This window comes from Dipteris shenzhenensis, chromosome 1 (assembly GCF_047967505.1).
Source record: "Dipteris shenzhenensis isolate YYH24624 ecotype China chromosome 1, Dip_SZ_1.0, whole genome shotgun sequence".
In the NCBI taxonomy this organism is placed as follows: domain Eukaryota; kingdom Viridiplantae; phylum Streptophyta; class Polypodiopsida; order Gleicheniales; family Dipteridaceae; genus Dipteris; species Dipteris shenzhenensis.
This window is the reverse complement of record NC_141596.1, coordinates 10,975,926-11,000,667: the sequence shown is the minus strand read 5'-3', so window position 1 is coordinate 11,000,667 and position 24,742 is coordinate 10,975,926. Positions and strand designations below refer to the sequence as shown.

At 45.3% G+C, this 24,742-nt stretch overlaps 1 protein-coding gene across 1 annotated transcript; it reads left to right on the top strand.

Moving 5' to 3' along the window:
• Window positions 1-697: 697 nt before the first annotated feature.
• LOC147905367 (ABC transporter B family member 19-like) lies at window positions 698-6,758 on the top strand. Its single transcript, XM_087370282.1, has 11 exons — window positions 698-1,145; window positions 1,238-1,292; window positions 1,385-1,560; window positions 1,664-1,864; window positions 2,015-2,274; window positions 2,374-2,690; window positions 2,810-3,033; window positions 3,157-3,527; window positions 3,678-4,213; window positions 4,820-5,061; window positions 5,227-6,758. The coding sequence occupies exons 1-11, from the start codon at window positions 792-794 to the stop codon at window positions 6,442-6,444; spliced, it is 3,954 nt and encodes a 1,317-aa protein (XP_087226408.1). The 5' UTR covers window positions 698-791; the 3' UTR covers window positions 6,445-6,758.
• The last annotated feature ends 17,984 nt before the right edge of the window (window positions 6,759-24,742 follow it).

Sequence of the window (24,742 nt, the reverse complement as noted above, 5' to 3'; positions counted from 1 at the left end):
AGCAGAAGTATCACATGACAAGGGAACTGTTCAATGATTGTGGTGGAGGCAAGGCGGGGGAGGGAAAAGGAGATGATCAAGATATAGGGAGAAGGGGTGGGAGTGTAGAGGGAGATAGAAGCTCGGCTGCTTCTCTGACTCCCATCCTGAGTATCAAGTGCTAGCTCGGATCTACTATATACGAGGGTCAAAATTTCCTTACATATAAAGGATTGTAGCACCTTGAGCACAAGATGGCTCTGAAAATTGACAAACGACACCAAAGAAACCTCAAAACCATACTGAAACAACTACAAAAACTAACACTCGTAGATTGGCCTAAAATCTTACCTCGCAAACTTGTCAAGGTTGGTCAAGACACTACAAGGAGCAGACCTCTCCACCGTTAGTTCAAAACAGAGAAAATACTATTTATGAGAAAAACACTTTTATGCTTTTCTCCCATACGATGAAAAACTTCTCATACTTTTGGCGTAAAATCAAGGTTCACGATTGTGACAAGTGGCTCAACCAGAGATCAGAAAACCCAATCTTCTCCCTAGGCTGCTTGCCGTGACAAGTGGCTCAATGATAGATAAAAAAACCCAAACTTCTCGTTAGGCTAAGTGCCGTAAAGAGCACGCAATGACTGCCGAAAGAGCAAAAGAGCACGCAAAAAATGAAATCGTTTCGTGTCTTGCTCGCCAAGGAACGCTTCCCCATAAAACTTCTCCAAAATCCCATCCTTGAGCAGTTTCGAGTTATCTTTGTGTTTCAGGCTATAGATTCCCTGTTTGCCTTCCCGGGAGGCCATGGCAGCAGCTCCCTTTGAAGTCCAGTCCCAGCACACTGAGCTCCCCCATGGCCAATCTGTCGAAGTCGTCAACATGACACCAAGCCTCCCGCCCTCTGCTTCCCCATCTCCCTCCAAGGAGAAGCTAGCAGCCGCCGAGTTCGTCAAGAAAGACCCCGTCCCAACCGTTGGCTTCTTCCAGCTTTTCTCCTTCGCAGATCGCCTCGACTACCTGTTGATGACCCTCGGAACCATCGGTGCTCTCGGTCATGGCATGGCTTTCCCCATGTTCTTCTTTTTCTTCGGAAAGCTGGTGAACAGCTTCGGGAAGAATCAGAGCGACCCCAACCATATGGCAAACGAAGTCGGAAAGGTATAGACTCTAATCCCACCTGCATTTTGGGACCTACGTTCGTGGAGATAAGCGTTTGTTCCTGAGACTTTCTTGATGCTTTGCTGGTGCAGTATGCTCTCTATTTGGTCTATCTCGGCCTGGTTATCTGGGGGGCAAGTTGGGCAGGTACGCTTTTGTTTGCAAGGATGTTGTTTGCATCAGGAGGAGACACAGAGAATGAAAGGAGCAGGAATACTGATTGTAGAGATCGCTTGCAGAGATCGCTTGCTGGATGCACACAGGCCAAAGGCAGGCGAGTCGGATGCGTGTGAAGTATTTGGAGGCCATCTTAAACCAAGATGTTGGCTTCTTTGATACCGATGCTCGTACTGGAATGCTAGTCGAAAGTATTTCTAAAGATTCAATCTTGGTGCAAGACGCAATCAGTGAGAAGGCGAGTAGAGTCTTGCACCCCTCTTCTGATTCATCTTTCCACAAACGTTAGACCGTAGCACCAGCATTTCAGTGACATGATTGGATACTCTGTTTGGATACAGGTGGGTAGTTTCCTCCGTTTCATGGCGACTTTCATCGGCGGTTTCGGAGTGGGGTTTTCTGCCGTATGGCAGATATGTCTAGTCACAATCGCCGTGGTTCCAGCAATCGCTTTTGCGGGAGGTCTGTATGTCTACACTCTAACGCGCCTGACAAGCGAAAGCCAAGATGCATACGGGCAAGCAGGCACCATTGCAGAACAGGTAGGGTGTTGGAATTCAAGCTGAACCAAACTTAGAGTGATGTGATTTTATATGTGATATATGGGATGGAAGAACGTCCGAATGTTTACAAGCGAAGTGTTACTGACGGAATTTTGTTGGTAACTATGCGTCATTGTGAGGACGGAACAGACAATCGCTCAAATACGGACGGTGTACTCTTTCGCAGGCGAGAACAAAGCTTCACAATCGTTTTCAGATGCCATCAAAACGACATTGAAGCTGGGGTACAAAGGGGGATTAGCGAAAGGCTTGGGTATGGGAGTAACGTACACCATTATGTTCTTGTCCTGGGCATTGGTTTTGTGGTATGGAGGTGTGCTCATCCGGCGAGGGGAGACGAATGGTGGCAAGGCTATTACGGCTATCTTCGCTGCGATCGTCGGCGGCATGTAAAAACCTGAACTTCAGAGTTTGCTGATCTTTAGGCCTGAACTTCTGAGGTTTTCTTGAGCGTTTCTTTACGAGAATTGCTGATCTTTCTGTTGCAGGTCTTTAGGACAAGCTATGAGCAACATGACTGCTTTCAGTAAAGGAACGGCAGCAGCTTACACCATCTTCGAGATGTTGAACAGACCCCTCAAGATGGACCGCCAAACTGCTCACGGTTCTACTCTCTCCGAAGTGAAAGGCGACATAGAATTGCGCAATGTCGTCTTCTCCTACCCCTCGAGACCTGATGTAACCATCTTTGAGGACTTCAACTTGATGATACCTTCCGGAAAAACGGTTGCACTCGTTGGCAGCAGTGGCTCAGGCAAGAGCACAGTCATCTCGCTCATCGAACGGTTTTACGATCCCGTTGGAGGTAGGGTCTGTTGCACTGATCACAGCTCTCCAGCTCGTATTTCCACGATGTAGACATAGCCAAGACAGTTCCGCTGAGAAATTTTCTGACTTTCTCGCTTCGTTGATGCAAAATATCAGGTCTAGTTCTCCTCGATGGGGTTGACATCTCCACATTGGAGCTCAGATGGCTTCGTGATCAGATAGGCTTGGTCAATCAGGAACCTGCTCTCTTTGCGACCTCTATACTCGAAAACATTCTTTACGGCAAGGAGGGTGCTTCGATGCAAGAAGTGGAGGCGGCAGCTAAAGCCTCCAATGCACATGCGTTCATAACTGATCTGCCCGAAGGCTACAAAACTCTGGTAATTGTAGAGCCGTGCTTTTACAAATTCTGAATTTGTTTTCGATGCAACCGTTGCTGCTGGACTTGAACGCTATGGATGGACGAACTCATTTGGAAGGACTGGCTCGGTCGGTAAATGCAGGTGGGAGACCGAGGAGTTCAACTTTCAGGCGGGCAGAAGCAGAGGGTAGCCATCGCCAGGGCAATGCTGAAGGATCCAAAAGTCCTGCTTCTCGATGAGGCAACAAGTGCTTTGGATGCAGCCTCGGAACGAGTAGTCCAGGATGCGCTGGACCGCATAATGGTTGGGAGAACGACTGTGATCGTCGCGCACAGGCTTTCTACGATCCGAAATGTTGATACAATCGGCGTTGTACAAGCAGGAAAGATAATAGAAATGGGGACGCACGATGAGCTCATCGCGAAAGGCGAATTGGGAGCCTACTCTACTCTGGTAAAGCTGCAGCAGATGGCTTTGGCAAGCGACGGAACGATTTTAGGAAGGCGATCGAAGTACGTCAGAACTCGAACAGCTGCGTTGTCTTGAACTTCACGATTCTGTTCGGCTGTGGGTTTTCTGAAGCTGCAAAGACAGCAAAGGTCGTTGCGCAATGCATTATTCGTCGCGAGAACAAAGCCGTGATATATTCTCAATCTGTGCAGGGTTGCAAGCTCCTTTGGGAGGACGAGTGCGAGCTCGCCGAAAGGTGGGAGTCAAGCGAGCTTACTATCAAGAAGCGGTCGGCGGATGAGCAGCGGAAGGAGATTGAGCCATTGCACGAGCGAAGGTGGATCGGAAGGCAAGCGGGATGAAGAAGAGGCGGACGGCAGCACTGCAAAAGGGGAAGCCGGAGTAGGACGGAGCAAGGTCGAGGCAACGACGGGAAGTCGAAGATTCAGCTCGCCGTTTTGGAGGCTGGTGAAGCTGAATGCGCCGGAATGGCCGTATGCGATGTTAGGGAGCGTCGGAGCAATTCTGGCAGGGTTCGTGAATCCAATCTTCGCGTTGGTGATCAGCGAGCTGTTGACGATCTACTATTACACCGATTTTCACAAGATGAAACAGGATGTGCAGAAGTATGCGTTGCTTTACGTCTGCGTCGGAGTGGTCTCGCTCGGCATCTACGTCTTGCAGCACTACTACTTCGGCATCGTCAGCGAGAATCTCACTGCTCGAGTTCGTGAATTGATGTTCCGATGTGAGTGTCGTAACCGTTGTCGTAACGCGACGTTTTTGTCCGTCCGTTGTTCTTGCTTTCGCAACGTTTCTCCGACGGTAAGCTGATGCCTCCGTCGCATCCTTGCTCCAAATCACGTTTAGGTTTCACGTCCATCGATAGTTTTGTTGTTGTTGAAGCTTTACGGTTTGGCCGACGGAATTCCACTCTTTCCCAATTCCGTTGTGTGTTTGAGAAAATCGCGTTTCCCGATTTTGCCGAAAGCGATTCTGCTGCTGATTCGGCAGCTCGTTCCGGCGGTTTGTCAGGGAAGAAGCGAAATTCCCTTCGAATGCCGCAAAAGTTTGAACGTTTGTGGATGCGTTTCCGTTTTAGCACAATGTAGTAGCTGTTGTGTACATATGTAGATCGGATCATCGGAAACCGTTGGTTCTGTGCCTGATTTTATATGGTTGGGGTTTAGTGCTCGATATCGACCATGTGCAACTGAGTTCGAGCGACGGAGACCTACGTAATCCGAAAGACTTACCGAATTTTCTTCTGTCGATCGACGGAAACTGACAGGATGTCTTTCCGCTTTCGTTCGATGGAAGGAGACTTACAAAGTTTTCTTTACCGTTGTCGCAGCCATAATACGGAACGAGGTAGGGTGGTTCGATTTGGACGAGAATAATAGCAAGCGACTGGCTGCCCGGCTGGCGACGGACGCGACGCACGTGAGGGGAGCTCTCGGTGATCGACTCTCCATGATTGTTCAGAATACCACGGTCTTCGTCACCGCCTGCGTCATTGCCCTTGTCGTGCAATGGCGTGTCGCCCTCGTTCTCCTCTCCACTTTCCCCCTGCTCATCGGTGCGGCTGTCGGCCAGGTATGCCACTTCCCGTCCGTCGACAATTCGTCTTAAATTTCTGTCGTAGACGAATTCCCGTCGTTGATGTGCTCCTTCCGTCGATAATTCCTCTTCCCTCACCCTTCTTACTGTCCACGAATTTCTGTTGTTCGCTCATTTGCTTCTTCTCCTCTTCCTTTGCAGCAACTCACCGTCTCCGGCTTCGGTGGTGACGTCGACGCCGCCCACTCCCACGCCAGCATGATCGCTGGCGATTCCGTCAGCAACATCCGTACCGTCGCCGCCTTCAACGCCGAGAACAAAGTCCTTTCCCTCTTCGTACTCGCCCTGCGCGGGCCCTCGCGGCGCAGCCTCCTCCGCGGAAACTTCTCCGGCTTCTTCTACGGCCTGTCTCAGATGTGCATGTACAGCAGCTACGGCCTCGTGCTCTGGTATGGTTCCACGCTGGTCAAGAACGGCAATGCCAGCTTTGGCTCTGTGATGAAGGTCTTCCTAGTGCTTATGATGACGGCATTCGCGGTGGCGGAGACGCTAGGGCTGACGCCGGACATCATCAAGGCGGGGAATGCGTTGGAGTCCGTCTTTCAAATAGTGGATCGCCGGACAGAGATTGATCCAGACGATCTGAACGCTGAGAAGGTGGAGCAAGTTCGGGGAGACATAGAGCTACGCGATGTGGAATTTGCGTATCCGACAAGGCCAGACGTGCGGATCTTCAAGGGGCTATCGCTGAGAGTGAACGCGGGAGAGAGTCTGGCTCTGGTGGGAGCTAGCGGTTCCGGCAAAAGCTCCATCGTGGGGCTTGTAGAGAGGTTCTACGACCCAATTGTCGGAAGCGTCTTTGTTGACGGAAAGGATATACGGCGTCTCAACCTCCGGTCGCTTCGTCAGCATATTGGCCTCGTCCAGCAGGAGCCCGCTCTGTTCGCCACGTCAATCTACGAGAACATCCTTTACGGCCGCCAAGGTGCCTCGCAAACCGAAATAGAGGCCGCTGCCAACATGGCCAATGCCCATCGCTTCATCAGTGGCCTCCCCAATGGTTACCAGACCCAAGTTGGCGAGCGTGGTGTCCAGCTCTCTGGTGGACAAAAGCAACGCGTGGCCATCGCACGTGCTGTGCTCAAGGACCCCGCCATTCTCTTGTTGGATGAAGCCACATCAGCTTTAGATGCGGAATCCGAGAAGGTGGTGCAAGTGGCGTTGGATCGGTTGATGCAAGGACGCACCACCATTGTCATTGCCCATCGCCTCACCACCATCCGCAATGCGGATACCATTGCTGTGGTACAAGAGGGTCACATCTTGGAGCAAGGATCCCATGACCAGCTCATTGCCAAAGTTGACGGCTCTTACGCTCGCCTTGTCAACATCCAACGTGCTCATGGTGCTCAAAGTTGATCGGGTTAATTTTTGTAAGTATACGGCCACTTAGTTTTTCCATGAGCAGATGAGGATGTCTCTGACTTCGTTTGTGCATTATGTGATGGCCTCTGTCTAAAGCATCATGCATTCAACTGATTGATTGTACCTGGTATAATTTTGTAGTGTGCATTAGATTGTCAAGCCTTTTTAGATTGTCAAGCAAAGGCTTTCTTTCTAGTATCCAAAATTGGCATTTTGTGGAGTGCATTGGATAATGATCCAATGCTTGTATTTTTGTGTTGTGAGTTCGATTGTAGTGAAAGCCTTGCAAGGAGATTTTCTCCATTTATATAATGATTCAATAACATGTACTTTTGCCTTGTAGTCAAGGTTTTTGATCACATGTCCCCTCATCTAGATCCTTTTTGCTTGCACGTCTCCTCATCTATAGACCCTTTCAAGTAGCACAACACAAAGCAACTATAGACGTGCAAAATAGTGGGCGCGTCTATAGGCATTGTTTGAGTCGAGGAATTATGGGCGCGTCTAAAAGTGCGTCTAACAACTCGTCTATTTGCGCGTTTAAATAATGCGTCTATTTGCGTGTTTAAACTGAGAAAATACGGGCTCGTCTAACATCGTGTTTATCAGCGCTTCTATTTGTGCATGTATTAACACGTCTATTTGTGCGTTTAAATTAAGAAAATATTGGCCCGTTCAACATAGTTTTATCAGTGCGTCTATTTGCGCGTGTATTAGCACGTTTATTTGCGTGTTTACACTAGGACTCAGACGCATATTTAGACGCGTATACATCATTGCTTTTCAAACATTATTCATGATTAAAGCACATAATTTTAACAAAAACATCAATGCTTTTTTGCAAGCTCACATATACAAGAATAAAGTGAGGTGAGGAGAATGAGACAATATGTACAATAGTTTTGCTAATACCAATGATGGGCTATGGTTCAATCTCATCCTCAATGAGATTAATCCTTGCCAAACTATCTACTTCAAAATCCAAACAAGTGTTTAGATCTACAAATATATTCAACCCACTACTACTTGTGCTACTCATGTGCTCATCGAAATCAGCATCACCAATGGTAGGCTCGTCCTCACGAGTAATGGCCTGAATATCTGTATCTCCTATCTCATGATCATCCTTTTCTCTCGTATCACGGTCATCATCACGTCCATGGTCATGATCATCCTCCATACGCTCCATATTAGTAAATGTACTATACATCACTTTGGAACGTGGCATAATAGGTATGACATGTCACCATCGGGTATTATTCACCATTGGTTGATAGACAACCTAATTCAAACACAAATGCAATCATGTTATTTTTCTTGTATCAAATATTAAAAAGCGAGTATTTTTATATGTGTGCACAGTATCTGTTCACATTGTTACGGTAGTACTAGTGTGTCCTTACTTTGCCAAAGCTTTGTGGAGTTAATAGTTACAAAGCCACTTGCATGGCGTTTGATTGTGCATTAGGGTCTCTTTCCACCACGTCCTTAAACCACTTTACATCCAAAACATACACAAAGAAGCGTGGAAAGTCAAGCATAATAATATCTTGGATTATGTTACAATAATCATCCATGGCTCCATTGGCTCCCTCAAAGCTAGCAATGACGTCGCAATCTTGTGTGTTTCTCTTATCATCAATCTGTTGTGTTCGAAAATGCTTGTCCTCACACCATATAGCATTGAACATAGTGCACTACACCAAGAAAAAATCAATTAAATAAGCAATCTAAATTATTGAAAGCTCCTAACTTATGCATAACATTCTATATACCGACCTTGCTCATGCATCCCCTAGCATACTCCCATTCTTCCATTGTGATATGCATCCCCTCGTCTTTCTTTGCTTTCTCCATTTCATCAAGTAGCCAATCCACATGAATATCCTTTGGAAGTGCTCTTAGATACTGAGGGTATGGCACACGAGATCCATGGTGTATACGAAAGAGGGCCCTTTCTTCTTGTCTTCTTGTCTTTGCATCCTCGTATCTTGTCATCCATCTTTTCATCACATTACTATTAAGCACGCAAAAGAGGTTGATGCTATTATGCAACTCCATGTCTATTACTTTGTTGCGTCCTTTCCCTTGAGGCACAATAGAGGTCATCCTTAGGTCCTCATCATCTCTCCATAGTCGTGGAAGAGAGCTATCCACATCAACAAGAAACTCAGAAATATATACAAGTGGCTCTTGTACCAACCAACCCTCGGTCATGCTACCTTCGGGTCTTGCATTTTGTTTCACGAAGCCCTTCAAGGTCTTCACGAAGTGCTCGAGGAAGAACAACCATCGTGCATGTATAGTATCGCATATAGCAATCTCATTCACCAAATGCACTATAAGATGTAGTTGGCTTGTGAGAATAGAACGTGGAAATGTCTCCTCCATTAAACAAATCACCTCCATTGACATAACTCGAGCATTCTCAAGCGTGGTGGGATCTATTTCCTTTGAGCTCACATACCTAGAAATGAAAAAGTACAACATATTAGCAATATGCATTCAAACTTGCATGGAGCATTGATACGCATCATATTTTATATCATGTAAAGTACCTCATAAGCTCGCCCATCTTGTAAATAAAATCTTTCACGTCCTTTGATGCACTACGTGAAATGCTAATAGGTAGTATGAACTGAACCCACGAGGAGGTGGTTGATTAGTTGCTTATAATTATTCACTCACAAATTTGAAAGGAAAAAGATGTTATGCACATAAAATACTTACTTGGAGCATCTTGTGGCAATCATGAGATTTCAAGCCATATAATTGCTCTACACCTCTTTTCTTGCTCTTTGTAAAGGCTCCCTTCAAACACCTCATACATCCAGTGGGAGTACGAATTGTAGTAATAGTGCGCTTCACTGTCGCCATCTCTAGCTTTGATAACATCCACGATGCACGAGGTAAAAAAACACGCCCATTTGGTCTCTCTTGTGGCCAAGCTTCACGCATCCTCCCTGTGGTACATAGATCCTCCCTTATGCCTGCGGAATCTCGTGTCCCATTCAAATGCTCCCAAATGGTAGATGCCACATTCTTGAAGATATGCATGGAATCAAGCAGGTGATTGATCTTGAGGTGGGACCAATATGGTAAACGATAAAAGATGGAGTATCTAAACAAAATAAAGTGTCAGTGGGTAATCTTTATTTCCAGTCAATATAGCACACAATAGTTACAAACCGGCTCATGCCAAGTGGTGGAGTCATCGTGGAATTATCCCAAATTCTCATCCAATCTCCCGCGGTGAGTGATTGTGGGAGGACTTCATTCCAAGGTGCAACACATCTAGGATGATCAGGTGGGAGAAATCCATGGTGATTCTCATAGATGACCTTATTCAATGCGTCTGCCTTTGAGGCAACTAGCGAAGGACCATAAACAGGACATGCATGGTAACCCGATGTAGTGAGACCTGAACAATAGATGCAATTAAGAGTTGAAGGTGGGTTTAGGGTGCGACATCCTTTGCCTATTCATAATTAGAAGTGCAATGCTTACCTGTATAGAATTGATTCATAATTATCCTTGGTTGAGGTCATGTATAGAATTGATTATGAAAATTAAGCAGTGATAATAAAATTAATCATGTGTGTAGATAATGGATCCTAGTCAAGATTTTAGTTCTATAAAATGGTTATAAAGAGTCTATTATTGTCTATGATATTGAGCCAATGGATCAAATATCTTACATACACCGCATTGTTTTATAGAGTATACACATCTAGTTAGTGTCCAGCTTAGAAGAGGAAACTTTTGGATATCCATCTCAAGAAGCAAAAAGGGAAACAAGTGGGGATCCCACTAAGGCCCTGCCTTTTAGAATGTCATTATAAGTTTAAGTGTGAAGTTTGGTGGGGGTGTTGAGAAATGTGGTGCCATAGAATACTAAGAGAAATTATGTGATTGGTAGAGTAGATTGAGTCAATGGATCGACGACATGTGTATTGGAAAAGGATGATGTTGATCTTGTACTCTAGGTAGATGAGTGAAAGAGACTAGAGAAAAGAGGTGTGTGTGTGTGGGGGGGGGAGATGGACCATTAAATAAAAGTGGGGATGTGGCTATTTTGGCAAGAGTGGTGTCATATAAGAGACAAAGAGAGCCTTGCATCTCTAGAAAGAAATATCTAGTAAAAGACAAAAGCATTTAGAACCTCCACAAGAGGACAAAAACTTGACTCTAACAACACATTGAGAGCTTAATAGAAAGCCTTAAACAACCACTAAACCAAAAATTAAAGTGCTCAAGTTGACCAAATGAATCGAAAGAAGTCGGATGGGCCTGATTAGCAAAAAACTAATGTCTCCATCCCTTAGGACCCTTACAGAGGCAAAAAGGGCCCATTTTTGTGAAGGGAAACTTTTTCAGAGACCTTTCTAGAATATAGATATTACCTTGCGAAAATAAATATGGGAACAGAGAGAGAGAGAGAGAGAGTGCGAGTGCGAGTGCCTAGAAGAGGAAACTTTTATCTATCTCAAGTAGGGAAAATGGAAAAAAGTGCTCATTGTTGTGAAGGGAAACTTTCTCGGAGACCTTTCTAGGATATAGATACTACCTTGCGAAAATAAATATGGGAGGAGAGAGAGAGAGAGAGAGAGAGAGAGAGAGAGAGCGTGTGCATGTTGGGGGGGGAGGAGAGAGAGAGAAAGGGTTAGGAATTTTTTGTGTGAATGCTTTGCCCCTAGATCAACATCCCATGGCCGCTCTTCTAGGTTGGATCGTTGAGTAACCTGAGCAAAGAGATAAGCCAAACGGTGCCTACAGTGGAGGGGGTCTTGAAACTCAAATTTTATTTCTTAAAATTAGATCCCACATTGAGTCTAGCAGAGTGGGTCTCTAACCCATTGTAGACAAGTCATGTTACTCGCTTGCACACACCTCCTGTGCACGCATACACACACATGCGTGCACATCCACACACATGCTTACATGCATGTACAAGCACACATGTATGCACGTGCACGTGCGTGCACGCACACACACACACGCACACCCCTTCCCTTGGTAGTTAGTTACATTTTGGGGATGATGAATCTAGATATGTACTTTGATATAAAAAACTATCATGGAAGAGCTGCGTTGAACACAATTACAAAAAACCAAAACACTTGGATGGAGGGGTTTGGACGTTTAATTAAGTATACAATGGTCTATCCTTGGCCTCTATAATATAATTGAACAACCATGCGTGTTGTAAAGCTACATCATCCCAAGTGGAGTAACATGAGAAAACAGGATGATCCCAGGTCCTAATGAACACCATCATCTCTCTATGTGTGCACTATGGTGATATGGATAGGGTGTTCACATGCTAAAGCATAGTAGCTGAGGTGGTAGTGTGAGGTGGAACTACCACATGGCATTACTAGGTTGTGATGGCAAGACCATGTTGTTGATGTATAGATGTCATATAGATGGATGAGTATGATGCCCAAAGTGTGGGAAAAATTTTCAGTTTGATAAGCCATTGCAAGAGCATATTTGGAAGGCAATTTTTGGCTATTTGATGCCAAAATATGCTCATTTATAGAAAGTGGGAAAAGCCATAAGTGCATTGGTACATGCTTGAATTTGTGCTCAAAAGTGGACTATTAGTGCTCAATTTTGATTTCCTTGGATGCCTAAAATTTGAGCAAGTGTGAACACTTGAAAAGAGGGTGAATTCTCAGTTTTTGATGCCGCTTGCATCACTTGAAGTGAGTGTGCTCAGAAAAATAAAAAAAGTGCCATTGCCTTGAGGTCTGCTAAGTTGCATCTGGAACCAAATATTGTTAATCAAGCATGGGTGAGACTACTCAAGTAACCCAAATTGTGCGTGAAAAGTTCACAAAGGATAATTATAGCACTTGGTCTTATAGAATGGAAAACTTCCTCATGGGAAAATGTGTTTGGGGCTTGATCACAGGTGAAGATGAATGCCCAGAATTGCCTTGGGATGAACCCTCGGATGAGCAGAAATTGGAATACAAAACATGGGTTGAGAAATCAAGAAAGGTGTTGTATTGGATCTCCTTATGCATTTTTGATACATTCATCCCTCACATCAAGAAGGCTAGCATGCCTAAAGAAGCTTGGAATATCATGAAGATATCATTCACAAATTGTATGGAACCACAGAGGCAATAAAAATTCAGCTCAAGCAGCGCCTCCATGGAATGTGGAGAGGAAATAGAAGCATAACAGACTATGTGGCTGAGATAAGGCAAATTATGAAAGACTTAGCCTCCATAAATTGCAATGTGGAAGATGAAGATTTGATGTCTATCACCTTGAATGGTTTAGGCCATCAATACAAATTGTTAGATCCTTCTATTTTCTTGTGAGGCAATATGCCCGATTTTGGGGAGCTAGTTCCATTATGCATGACGGAAGAGTTGAAGCTTGGGCTCAAAACTTCCACAAGTAGTGGAAGAGACAATTTGTTCTATCATCGGGGTGGAAGAGGTGATTTTAGAGGGCAAAGTGGACCCCCAAGAGGCCATGGAAGAGCCTCATATGCCCCTCAAAACATTATGGACAGAAATGAGTTTTCTCAAAGAGGACATGGTTACATTCCAAGAGGAAGGGGGAGAGTCATGCTTCATGGTAGAGGAAGGGCCACTCATACTCGACAAGCTGGAAATTGTCACTTTTGTGGAAAATATGGGCACTTTGAAAGAGATTGTTATGCCAAGTATAATGCCACATATAGAGGGCCTAGTGGCAGAGCACGATACAATCATTATGTTGGTGAAGAGAGCATGCATATGAGCATGGATATGGCACTCACCCCTTGAGTATTGAGAGTGTTATGAGCAGCATGTGAGACCTCTCTTTTAGTGATGATTGGTTCATAGATTTGGGAGCCACGAATCATTTGACACATCATGGTGAGTGGTTTATTCACAAGGATGAGATGCTCGGTGGTGAGGAGTTTATTTCTATAGGAGATGATACTCTGCACAAGATTACTCATATTGGTAATATTCCCTTGAGGGATAAATATGGTGTGGAGAATACATTGGGAGATGTCTTATATGTGCCCACAATCACAAAAAATCTTGCTACCATTGGTCAAATGGATGATGACTATCAAGTGCGCTTTAACAAGTTTGAATAGAAACTCATCAAATTCATAGGACATATAATCTCCACCATTTTTTGTATGAAAGTACTTGATATAATACCCAAGGGCCTTCTCTATCATTTCCTTTGAATTGGCAAAATACTTGAAAGGCATCACTTTTGGCTTTAAAAAAATAGACCCATGCCATCCGACTGTAATCATATGCTCAAGCCATTAAGAGATGGGCCACTTGTAGATACACTCCTCAACAAACTCCATTGCGGAAAGAAAGAATAGAGTGATTGGTGACATGGCTAGAGCTATGATGGATGAGATGAATATGCCATTGAGTTTTTGGGTTGAAGTGGTGCATACGGCCATGTATATCATGAATAGAATGCCCATGGATGCCATACATGGGTTGAGACCTTTTGAAAAGCTTTATGGGTATAAGCCAACCTTGGCTTATTTGAAAGTGTTTGGTTGCGCTTGTTATGTGCATGTGCCAAGTGAGATAAGCAAGAAGTTGGAGCCAAGGGCTATCAAATGCGTATTTTGGGGATACTTGGTTGAGAGAAAGGGATATAAATGCTATGATCCCATCACTAAAGAAGTATATGAAAGTTGAATGTAAAGTTTAGTGAGCTTGAAGAATGGTATCAGTCCAAACCAATTTTTGTAGAGGATGAGCACATGCCAAACCAATCGTTGTAGAGGATGAGCACATACTAAAGGTTGAAAAGATAAAATTAAAGCAAGCTGGACCTTTAAGTAAAGTGATATCAGGGCCATCACAACATGAGGAAAGTGTTGATAGTGTGAGCCCATGGAGTTGTAGATTGAGGGGGAGCGCATGTGGACAAAGGCAAGCAAAAAGTTGAGGTGAAAGAGGGTATTGAGGATGCAAATCATGATGAAGAGAGTGATTTACAGATTGTGAAGGCTCAAGAGACTAAGCATGCTTCAAAGTATGTCCCACCACATACTAGAAAGTCAATGGCAAACATACAATTCTTAAGAAGAGCGAAAATGGTGAGATGGTGTAGTCTCAACAATGACTCATGTTTCATGGGGATCTTGAAGGAATGCCGATGGAGCCTCCACTCGAAGCTCCTCCTTGTGAGAGCAATGCAAAGTACGAGCCATCCGCAAGTGTCACTCAAATGGCTCCTGGATTGTTGCAATGTGTTTCCACGAGAGAAAGAGGGAAAGGGGAGAAGGTAGAAGAGAGGGACAAGGGGAAGAGAAAATGAGAATGAACGGGGATGGAGTGGCAAACACAAAGGCACTACAAAGAAAACAAGAGAACACCCAAAGACACTCTTGAAAGAGAAGAGGGATCTTGTATTCCAAACTTGTGCATACAATAATGAAGACTAAAGTCAACCATTTGGCCTTTTATACAAGTCACCTTTTCAAGGGAGGGCCAACCCTTTTCGTTATACCACTCTCATCTCTCTTTTGTTACAACCACTTGGGCCCATATGCTGATTCTCTCAATCTCCTCTTTGTCTTCAAATGGCTCTTGTGTTATCCATATACGGGATCCAAATGACTCTTGTGTTATCCTTGCCAATTTGGATGATCTCGCGGTGACTACCTTGGTCCTAAGCCCTTTGAGGCTCAAAACTTGCAGGACTAAATCCATCTTGAGCCATTTGTGGCTCAAAACCCATAGGGCCAGATCCATCATCGTGCTCCATGAATGTGGCTATTAACATGCCACCCATCCTGTTGTTGAGATGCCCTCGGATCACAGCCGCACTAGAGTAGGTGAGTGGAGAGGACTGTCTGGAGGACTTCGTGTCCAATTGCCAGGGGGTGATCCGCGTGAAATAAGATTAGAACTTCCAAAAGTGGGTGGCATGCATATCCTTGAATGTTTGAATGTGATGGCCATGGAGGTTGCGGATCTGAAGGTAGAGGCATAAGTCCTGGAATTGGGACGGACTTTTGTCGGGGTTGAAGATAATCTGGTTATTGAGGTTATGTAGTTTGTTGTCAATAGGCCGACTGATTGTGGGTGAGGAGATCACGGAGCAGAAAAAGGATAAGATGGTTGAAGTGTACTGCTGCAAAACCGTGGGGTCGGGAACCCTGAGCCATAGGTATCGTTGAATGAATAGAGGCGAAAGAAAAATCCCTCCTGAGTCATTTATAGGAGCTCTCAAAATTGAGCCCGGGTCTGTCGTCTTTCCATGGGCATGTAAAGGGGATGGATTCATTGCTTGAGGTGTGCATTGCGATAGTAGAGCCAAAATTGCTTCTTTTTCAAAAAGGGGATGCACCAACAAGGTTGAAGGCTGATGTCCAAGTGGGTGAGGGGAATGTGCGCGTCTAGGGGTAAGTGGTAACCACCATGTGTGCGCTTTGGGTGGGTTCGCCCTCTAGTCATTGAAAGATTGGGTAATAAACTGAGTGAGTGGGTGAACTTCCATGACCTCGTATAGATGAAGGCCAAAGTCTTCTAGTTAGTCCTTCTAGTGATGCATGAGGGTGTTGTCGGGCAAGTCCTAGAAGGATTGCAGGTCCGGCCACCATTGGTTTTTTTCGGGCCGGTACGAAGAGGGTTCTGGAGGGACATCATCATCGACATTTGGCATAGGCTCCTCCTCTACATTCCCTACAGACAAAGGGTCAATGGGCATATGTACAAAATGTGTTGGATTCAGTAATGTATTGAGAGCCTCATCTAGAAGGTCGACAAGAGAGTTGGAGGAGATGGATTGAGATGTCCCGTGCTGTGTAGTGCTAGTGTTGGAAGCATTGGAGGAGTACTCATTTGTTCAGGGAAGGGGAGGCGGGATGGGATTGGTGGGTTGTTGTTGGGGCAGCTGGGTGGGATCGATAGGGGATGGCTATGGAATTTCTGTGGGGGCAGCGGTAGAGTTAAAGCTAATGATTGCTTCCTGCCCTTCCTCCTCGATGGCATCTTCAGGGTATGTTACATGAATTGTTTCAAAATTGCTGACCAAGGACTCAAGTGAGTCCTGGAGAGCTTGTAGCACTCGATTCAACAAAATGATGATGCCGAGGGGATGGTAGGCCATGGAGCGATATGCAACTAGGTGTCCTTGCATTTGGATTGCTGAAGCCCGGCCACATAGGTCTACATCCAGTTGATATCGGCTTGGAGGCTATCGGGAGTCTAGACGCATGGGCTAAGTTTGTTGGGATTGGCTAACTGCATCACTTCATCATCCTGTGGACAATCGGTGGACTATGTGATTAGTCGAGACCATGCCCGGAAGTTTAGGAGGATGGGGTGGGTGGAGTAGGGTTTAACGATCGAAAGGTTAGACTGGCAGGCTAAAGGTTGAGGGAGAATTAGGACATGGCGAGGATGGGACGATAGTGGTCGGGGTTGCGACGGAGGATGGTCTGGAGTGTTTTAGGTGGCAGAGGGGCGGTGAAATCTATGTGGAAAATGAGGTTTTTTGCACAGAGTGCATCGAAGTGTTTGGGGGATGGTGCGTGGGGAGACGGTGTAGGTGGCGAGTTGTGCAGAGACCTCCTTGTACATCGAGAACTCCTACTGCTCTCTGTCTTCCAACGTAGATTCCTTTGGGTGGCCTGAGGTACAAAGGTTCTCATTCTGTGCTTGCATAGAGATAGTGAGGGCTTGCTCCTCTGCAAGAAGGGTTTGGATTTGTCAGTCAAATCCCTACTAGTGTGAGAGCTATTCGGCCAATAGCCTCTAGGTCTTTGGTACTACGGTGCACTGCAGACTTTAGGGCTTCTATGAGTATGGCATGGAGAAGAGGAAGAGACTGTGATGAATGAAGTGGGTTCTTGGGGTTGCAATGGGGTAGTAGTAGCTATAGTCTGGGGGGCAGAAGGGGTGGGGGGAATGCTTGTTACCATGGGGTGGAGACCAATATTTACATTGTCATCCTTGTGAAACTCTTCCACACCAATGGGGTCCAAAATGGGGGCCTTGCCTTTAGGGTGTTGGGTGGATGCCTCGACGTGTCACTGCCTCCTTACAAATTACTGCACTTGATGGTCTTCGTATTGTTCCCACAATTAACTGTCAAGTGGTTGTTGAGCAGGATGGCTGGAGGGGGTGGGGATTAGATTGCATATCAGCTGTTTGGGGTTGGCCATCGTCGCTACTTCATCTATTGGAACGAGTCCTGTGGCTGCCTTGACAGCCAGCCCATATCCGATACGCGGCTAGTGCCCCAACAAATGGTAAAGCATAGGCATGTACAACATTGGATTGCCCAGGATATTACTATGTGTCTTGAGGTCTTCCCTCATCTGTGTGCAAAAGTAATCAGCGCAGTTGGTGACCCGTGCCTCTGCCAACCTTGCAAGGATGTTTGGCACTATCGACCGATGGTGGTCCATGTGTTTGACTTGTGTCAACCACTGGAGCACTCTTGCCGATTTTTCCATCTCGGGCTTTGTTATCTCTCTTAGAGAAGTGGATTTGGTGCTTTCTCTTCTTTCTGTCGTATTTATAGATCTTGCCGTGGGCCTCGTGCATGTATTTCTTGTGTGAGTACTTGTCTGCAATGACAGGGAGGTCGAAGGAAGAGCACACCACGTCCACATTGTGGTGGTGGAAGTGAGGGTGCCTGCTGCATCGAGAGAATGCCGCCATTGGAGTTTGAGTTGTAGGCTGCTGACGAATTCCCCGACCAACTTCATGTCGAGGTGACATGACAGACGGTCCGCAATAGGCTTGAGACTTGTCATTGCCTGGGATGCTTGTACTTCTGGCTCCTTGAGAGATTGGTATGCGGTTGTGTTATGGTAGTATAGGGTATAATCATTCCCCTCATACACATACTATTCATGCAGCTGTTGAGTTGTTAGAGCCATGTTTCTCCGAGTGGTGAGCATTTCAGGGACCTCACGACCTTGTACTCCCCCTGTGTTGGAGCTAGCCATGCACTTCTTGGATGATTTCGGGGGAGTGGTTACAGCCGCTGCTACTGGTTGTGCTTGGGAGGCTTGTTGGGTCGAGATCTCCTCTTCTATTTGAAGTACCTCTATCAGGATGTCTGATGGAATTCTAATAGTCCCGAAGGGTGTGCTTTGGGATTCAAAAGGGCCAGTGGGAACTGAATTCGGGGGTTGGAGGCCGAAGTCCCTTTTAAATTTAAGAAACTTGGGGAAGAAAGAAGGCAGGTGGGTGATAAATGAGTTAGTGGAGGAAGACAAGGCTGAGGACATCCAAAGGGTGGTTGGTATGCAGTATGGAAAGAGGTAGGGGGTTGTGGAAAATATGGCAAAAATTTGGTAGAGTTTTGCTATTTTTGCTAAGGTGACAATCCGGAGGGATAGGGTGCCTTTTTATAGGTTTTGGTATCCAACGGCCGAGGGGATAGCATAAGGTGACGGGTCAGCATGATAGTTGTAAGGCTACGATCCGATGGGATGGGAGGAAGGTGACGATCCATCGAGATAACTGTAAGGCAACAGGTCGTCAAGTTAGCTGTAAGGTGATGATCCGATGGGAAGGGAGGAAGGCGGTGATCCACCAGGATAGCTATAAGGTGACGATCTGGTGGGATAGTTGTAAGGCGTGGCAGGATGGGAGGAAGGCGACAATCTGATGGGATAGCTATAAGGTGATGGGTCATCGCGTTAGCTATAAGGCAATGATTCGACGGGATAGTTGTAATTTGACAAGTCATCGGGTTGATAGTTGTCACAATTATTGAGAGGGAAAATGGAAAAAAAGAACCCAAAAAAGGGGGGGGGGATGCTGAGGGTGTTGTCCAGAGGGAAAAAGGGTGGATGGACTAGGTGATGCATAGACTCATGCAATCAGTGTGCCACGATGCAAAATATGAAGAAAATACACAAAAATGTATTGTCGTATTCACCTAATTCTGAGTGTGAATGTGAGTGAGTGCATTGGAATACCAAGGACTTGTGAGCTGCTGGAGCATGTGGGTGATATGCCTACCGTACAGACTCACCTAGTCCTAGACTTGATGATTATTTGAAATGTAATGGAGTTGGATGCCGAACAATAGCATATCGCGTCATCAGCCAAGTAGAGCATGCGTTGAGTTTGTGCATCATCCTAGTTGTCATGTCCATATCAACACTGTGGCATTCACTTTGATGGAACTCTCTCAGAATAAGGCATGCGGATTCTTGTGTGGCTGTAACTGAAGCGAGGACAAGTCCTTGTGATACTGTGACATTTGATTTGATAGGCGGGGTATGTTCGGGTGACACCATGGGTGCCCCCCTGAGTGAGGTGACTTTTGATGGCATGTGCACGGGGGCATGGAGGAAGGTTCTTGTGAAACCATCCCAAATTTAGGGGTTCTTATGATGCTTCCTCAATGACCTTGGCGGCTTTCTCATTGAGTTGCACTATACATGGAATCATGACACTCCTCGAGCTCGCAGAATTGTTCATCATGCTGGGCTTGAGGGTAGGTTCTTGTGGGATTGCATCAAGAGTTGACGCTGGTTCTTGTGTTACTACATTATGAATCCCAATGAGTTGACGTTGTGCATGCAGTGTCGTTGGAAGATTTGGAACCCAAACGTATCGCTTGCCTTGATAGTAGCCTGATGGGATATCTCAAGGTGTATGCCCCAGGCACACCTTGGTTTCTATGTGTGTGTGCTAGAGGCACAGTTTGGTGCCCATAAGCACTGTTAGGTGGTGGTAGATGCCACATAGGATGATTGAGAGAATCTAGGAGTTGATTGAGGAGATGATTAAGGAGATGATCATGGTGCTTGGTGGCTCATGTAAGAGGTGCCTACATATGGACCTCACCTTTCTTCATTCCATAAGCAAGCAAGCATTCTCATTTCATGTTCAGCTTCATGCTTTCCTTTCAGTTCTTCTACATGGTATCAGAGCACTCTGATCCTCCTTGAGCCCATTTATGCCATGTCATCATCTTCTTCTTCTCCATCATCTTCTTCATCTTCACCATTTCTTCCCCAAACTTGTGAGAGCTTGTTCTCCCTCGTCTTTTCACCATTCTCCAAATCCTTTGAGCTATAGACTCCTCGTGTATGGGCGAACTTCCACTTCAAAGGAATTAGAGAATGCTGCCCACGAAACCGCGCAACAGTCATCTTCCTCTTGACACCTTTTCTTGCAATGCAACTTGCTGGAGTAGCCATTCCAAAATTCCTCTAAGCCAAGCTTGCACAACAGTATGAGATAGCTCCTGTCCAGATTTGAAGGGAAATGGTCCACCAGGGAGGGAGAAACAGTAAAAAAACCAGTCGACTTTCAAGCTATTGGCTATGGCGACATGACGTGGCATTTAGCTTCTCCTCCTTAGTGGCTCTTCTCTGGTATATCAGCTTTTTTTCTACCTAGAAAGCCCTCTTTTCTTTGCTTTGAAGAGTGAGATACAATCCCTCCAAGTTCAGGCCTCTGTTTTGGATAGTTTTGACAATGTTGTGAGTTTGATGCTACATTAGATGCTACTTTAGCAATTCTGATGTTTTAAAGTGTTGAATAGCATCATTACAACTATGGCTACAACTTTCCTTTAAGTTGCTATACCTAGATTTGCTTGGAATACTTTCATTTAGCCACCTCTATGAAGCATGCAAGTGGAAGCATCATTTCCATTATGATTTGTAGTATGGAATTTGGTTACAAGTCTTTGCTACTCTAAATGCTTGTACTTTGAAGCTGTTCAACTCTTTCTAGCCTTGTAAAAGAGTAGACACTGCCCATTTTGGGTTAGACCCTCTCATGGCTACCTTCTTGAATATGGATAAGCTCAATGGTAAAGGCTTTCACACATGGCAAATGAAGGTTAAGTTTGCATTGATGAGGGAAAACCTCTAGGGGTTTGTCAAACCTGCTTCAACTTCTTCTTCAATAGCCTCTAATGCTGGAGAATCCATAGCTCCTACACACCCAGCATGAGATCCTGCTAGAGAGGAGAAAGCCTATGGCATCATTGCTCTTGGCTTAGGAGATGACTATATTCATCACATTTCTGATTTGGAGTCTCCTTCTAAAGCTTGGCAGAAGCTTGATATTATTTTTGGTGCTAGCTCTCACATCTCAAAATTGTCACTTAAGATTGCTTTCTTTGAATTGAAGATTGCTAGTGGCACTCCTTAGCACTTCCCATACTTTGCGATAGATGAAGTTATGACTCGCTCTTGGATCCACGAGTGCCTCGATGCCTGTACTTGAACCCTGCATGATTGGACACTCAACCTAGCTAGATCTACTATTAGTTCATTGATTTGGCCCTAGGTGCTCTATTGTTGCCTTAAACAAGGCCATTTGTTTTCATTGTTTGATTTTTGTATTACATGCCTAGGCTTTGTCGATGGCTTGGCATTTCATTTGGGCTATCTCGATCTCGACCTCCTTTTCCCTATGTATGGCTTGGAGGGTTTGTAGAGTGAGGGGGCCATAGTATCTTTTCAATTTGCTACCATTCAGATAGCCATCCATCTCAACTCCATTTAGGGTAGCTATTCCCTAGCTATTCGGCATGCACCTTGTGGGGTAATCTTCGCTACATGGTAGGGACCCATGCCCCTATATTTAAGTTTGTGCTTGGTGTTATAGATGCCATGGAGGAGTGCTTTGTCTCCCTCCTTGAGCTCTTTGTTCTTGAGGTTGCGGTCAAACCATTTCTTATGCCTTGCCTTCTCCACTCGAAGGCAATAGGTTGCATGCAATCTCATTTCATCTAGTCATTCCTGATCGATTAAGTGCTCCGCCAAAGCATTTTTGGTGAGCCTTTACTTGATCCTAATGCGAAGGTTGGGTACTACATACTCCATTGGCATAACTGCTTCCACACCAAAGGCTAAGTTGAAGGGGATGCATTTTGCTACCACGTTGTAAGACGTCTGGTAGGTCCACAATGTTGTGATGAGCTTGTGCTCCCAGTTGGTACGACTGGCTTTAACGATGGAAGTTATAAAGCATGTTTGGTTCGAGATCTTAGACAGGCCTTTTTCCCTGAGATAGTATGGCATCGATTTCCTATGTATGATGATGAATTCGCTAGACAGGATTGCTATATTTTCATTGAGGAAATGAGTTTCACGATCACTGACTAATTCCAAGGGATACCCGAATCGTGTGATGACTTATTTGTATAAAAACTTAGCTGTGGACTACGCATTAGCTTTTCGCGTGGCTCATCCCTTCACCCGTTTGGTGAAATAATCTGTGGCCAGGATAATGTATTTGACCCCTGTTCCTTTAGCTGCTGTTGGGCTTATTAGACCAATAAAATTTATGCCCCATTTCTCAAAGGGCTGATCAGTTAATATTCCCGTTAGGGGCATCATGCCTGATTTATGTGGTATTTGCACTCTTTGGTAGGGATCACATCGCTTGATAAACTTGACTTCATCTCTAAAGAGAGTTGGCCATGAGAGGCCTGCCTATAACACTTTACGTGCCATAACATCAGCACGGCAAAGTGATTGTTGTCTATCTCGAAATGGGCTTCTTCAAGCACATTGATATATTCATGTTCATACACACACCTATGCATGATGCCATCTTTGCCCATGTGGTAGAGTTGGCTTGCAATTAGCTGATACGGTGTTGCGTCCGTAATGAGCATATGGGCTCTATCCTTCTTGAGGGCTTTGTCTAGGGGTAACCCGTTTGCCAGGTAGTGCATTCTGGAATTATGTCAACGAGAAATAGGAGAGCATTGGGGAGGTCATTCGGGACTCCTGTTGGAGCTTCCCCATTGAAAATCCTTGAGATGTGGTCGGCTAGGATGTGGTTGGCCTAACACACACTCGTTGGCAAATTTTGAGGCATCTATGTGGATATGGAATATTAGATCCCAGTCCGGGGCCCGCAATACCAGTGCTATGGCCAGAGGTAGCTTGAGGGTTTCAAAGGATTTCTGACATTCCTCAGTCCACTCAAAGACTACTAGCAGCTTGTACAATGGCTGGGCTATGTGTGCGTATGATAGGTGAATCTTTGATAGTAACCCATATGGCCTATAAACCATTGCACTCCCTTGGCATTCAGGGGGGGGGAACTCTAGAATGAGCTTGATGTTGTTGTAATCGATGGAGATGCCATTCTTGAACACTAGAATGACATCTGTTTGACTTGGAATTGACACTTATGCAAATTCAATGATATCCAATACAACTTGCACCTATTAAGGACTAGTTTCAGGTATTTCAAATGATCATCCCATGTCAGATTCACGGGCACATCCTCCAAGAAGACTTCTACGAAGTCCCTTAGATACTCCTTGAAGACGATGATCACCAACTGTTGAAATGTGAAGGGCCACATTGGTAAGTCCAAATATCATCACTTTGGCCACATACACACCACACTTGGTTCCAAAGGTAGTTTTATGTTAATCTTCCAGGGCTATGGATACATGATTATATCCCGAGGATCCATCTAGGAAGTTGTAAGCTTCCCTCTCAACTACTCTTTCTAGAATATGTTACTGTGACCATAAGCACATAACCTACAATAGACCTCTGCTGGTCTACCCAACCTGCATCACCTGCATGCTGCTCTTGGAAGCATAAGGACCTGATGTCCACAACCGCTTCCCTACTGCCAAAATCTACCATAATCATGCTACCAACTTCCATTGCAACGGAAGCAAGAACCGGAAGTGTAGCCCCAATGGCAAACATGTGAGAACCAAGTCTCAACATAGTCATGGATGCATGAAGTACTATGGCTGCCATATCAACCATAACTTGCTGCTCAACTGATCTGTGATCGTCAAACCTGCAGTGTTTCAAGTATGGAGCCGATATAGGCAATGGAGTACTCAGTAACTTCCCCCTGTCCATACTGAAATAACCAAGTATCTGACAAACATCATCAAGATCATGCAGCTCCCACTGCAAAGCATCCCTGTCCATAAGGAACCATATGGCAAGTAACCTCAGAAGGATAGCAACCTCCTGAATACTGAGACCATAACCTGTCTCACTGCGCATCACATCCTGAGCTCTCATAACGGTATCAAACCTATGAAGCCAAGCTCGAGGGGATTGCTTCTGGCCATGAAGGCACTTACGAAGCAAACATATCAATGATTCCTACCCATGCGCAATATGACCCGAGTCAATAACTGCAGAAACCACATTTGTCCTGGCATAACTAGCCAATGGATCATACCGGGCATCGTTAGCCAAGGTATCCTCCTCACCATGCATAGCCTCATCCTCATCTACAAGAGGCACTCCGCATCCTAGGAGCAAATTGTAACTTTCCATAGAAGATGCATCAACAATCTCCATAGGAGTATA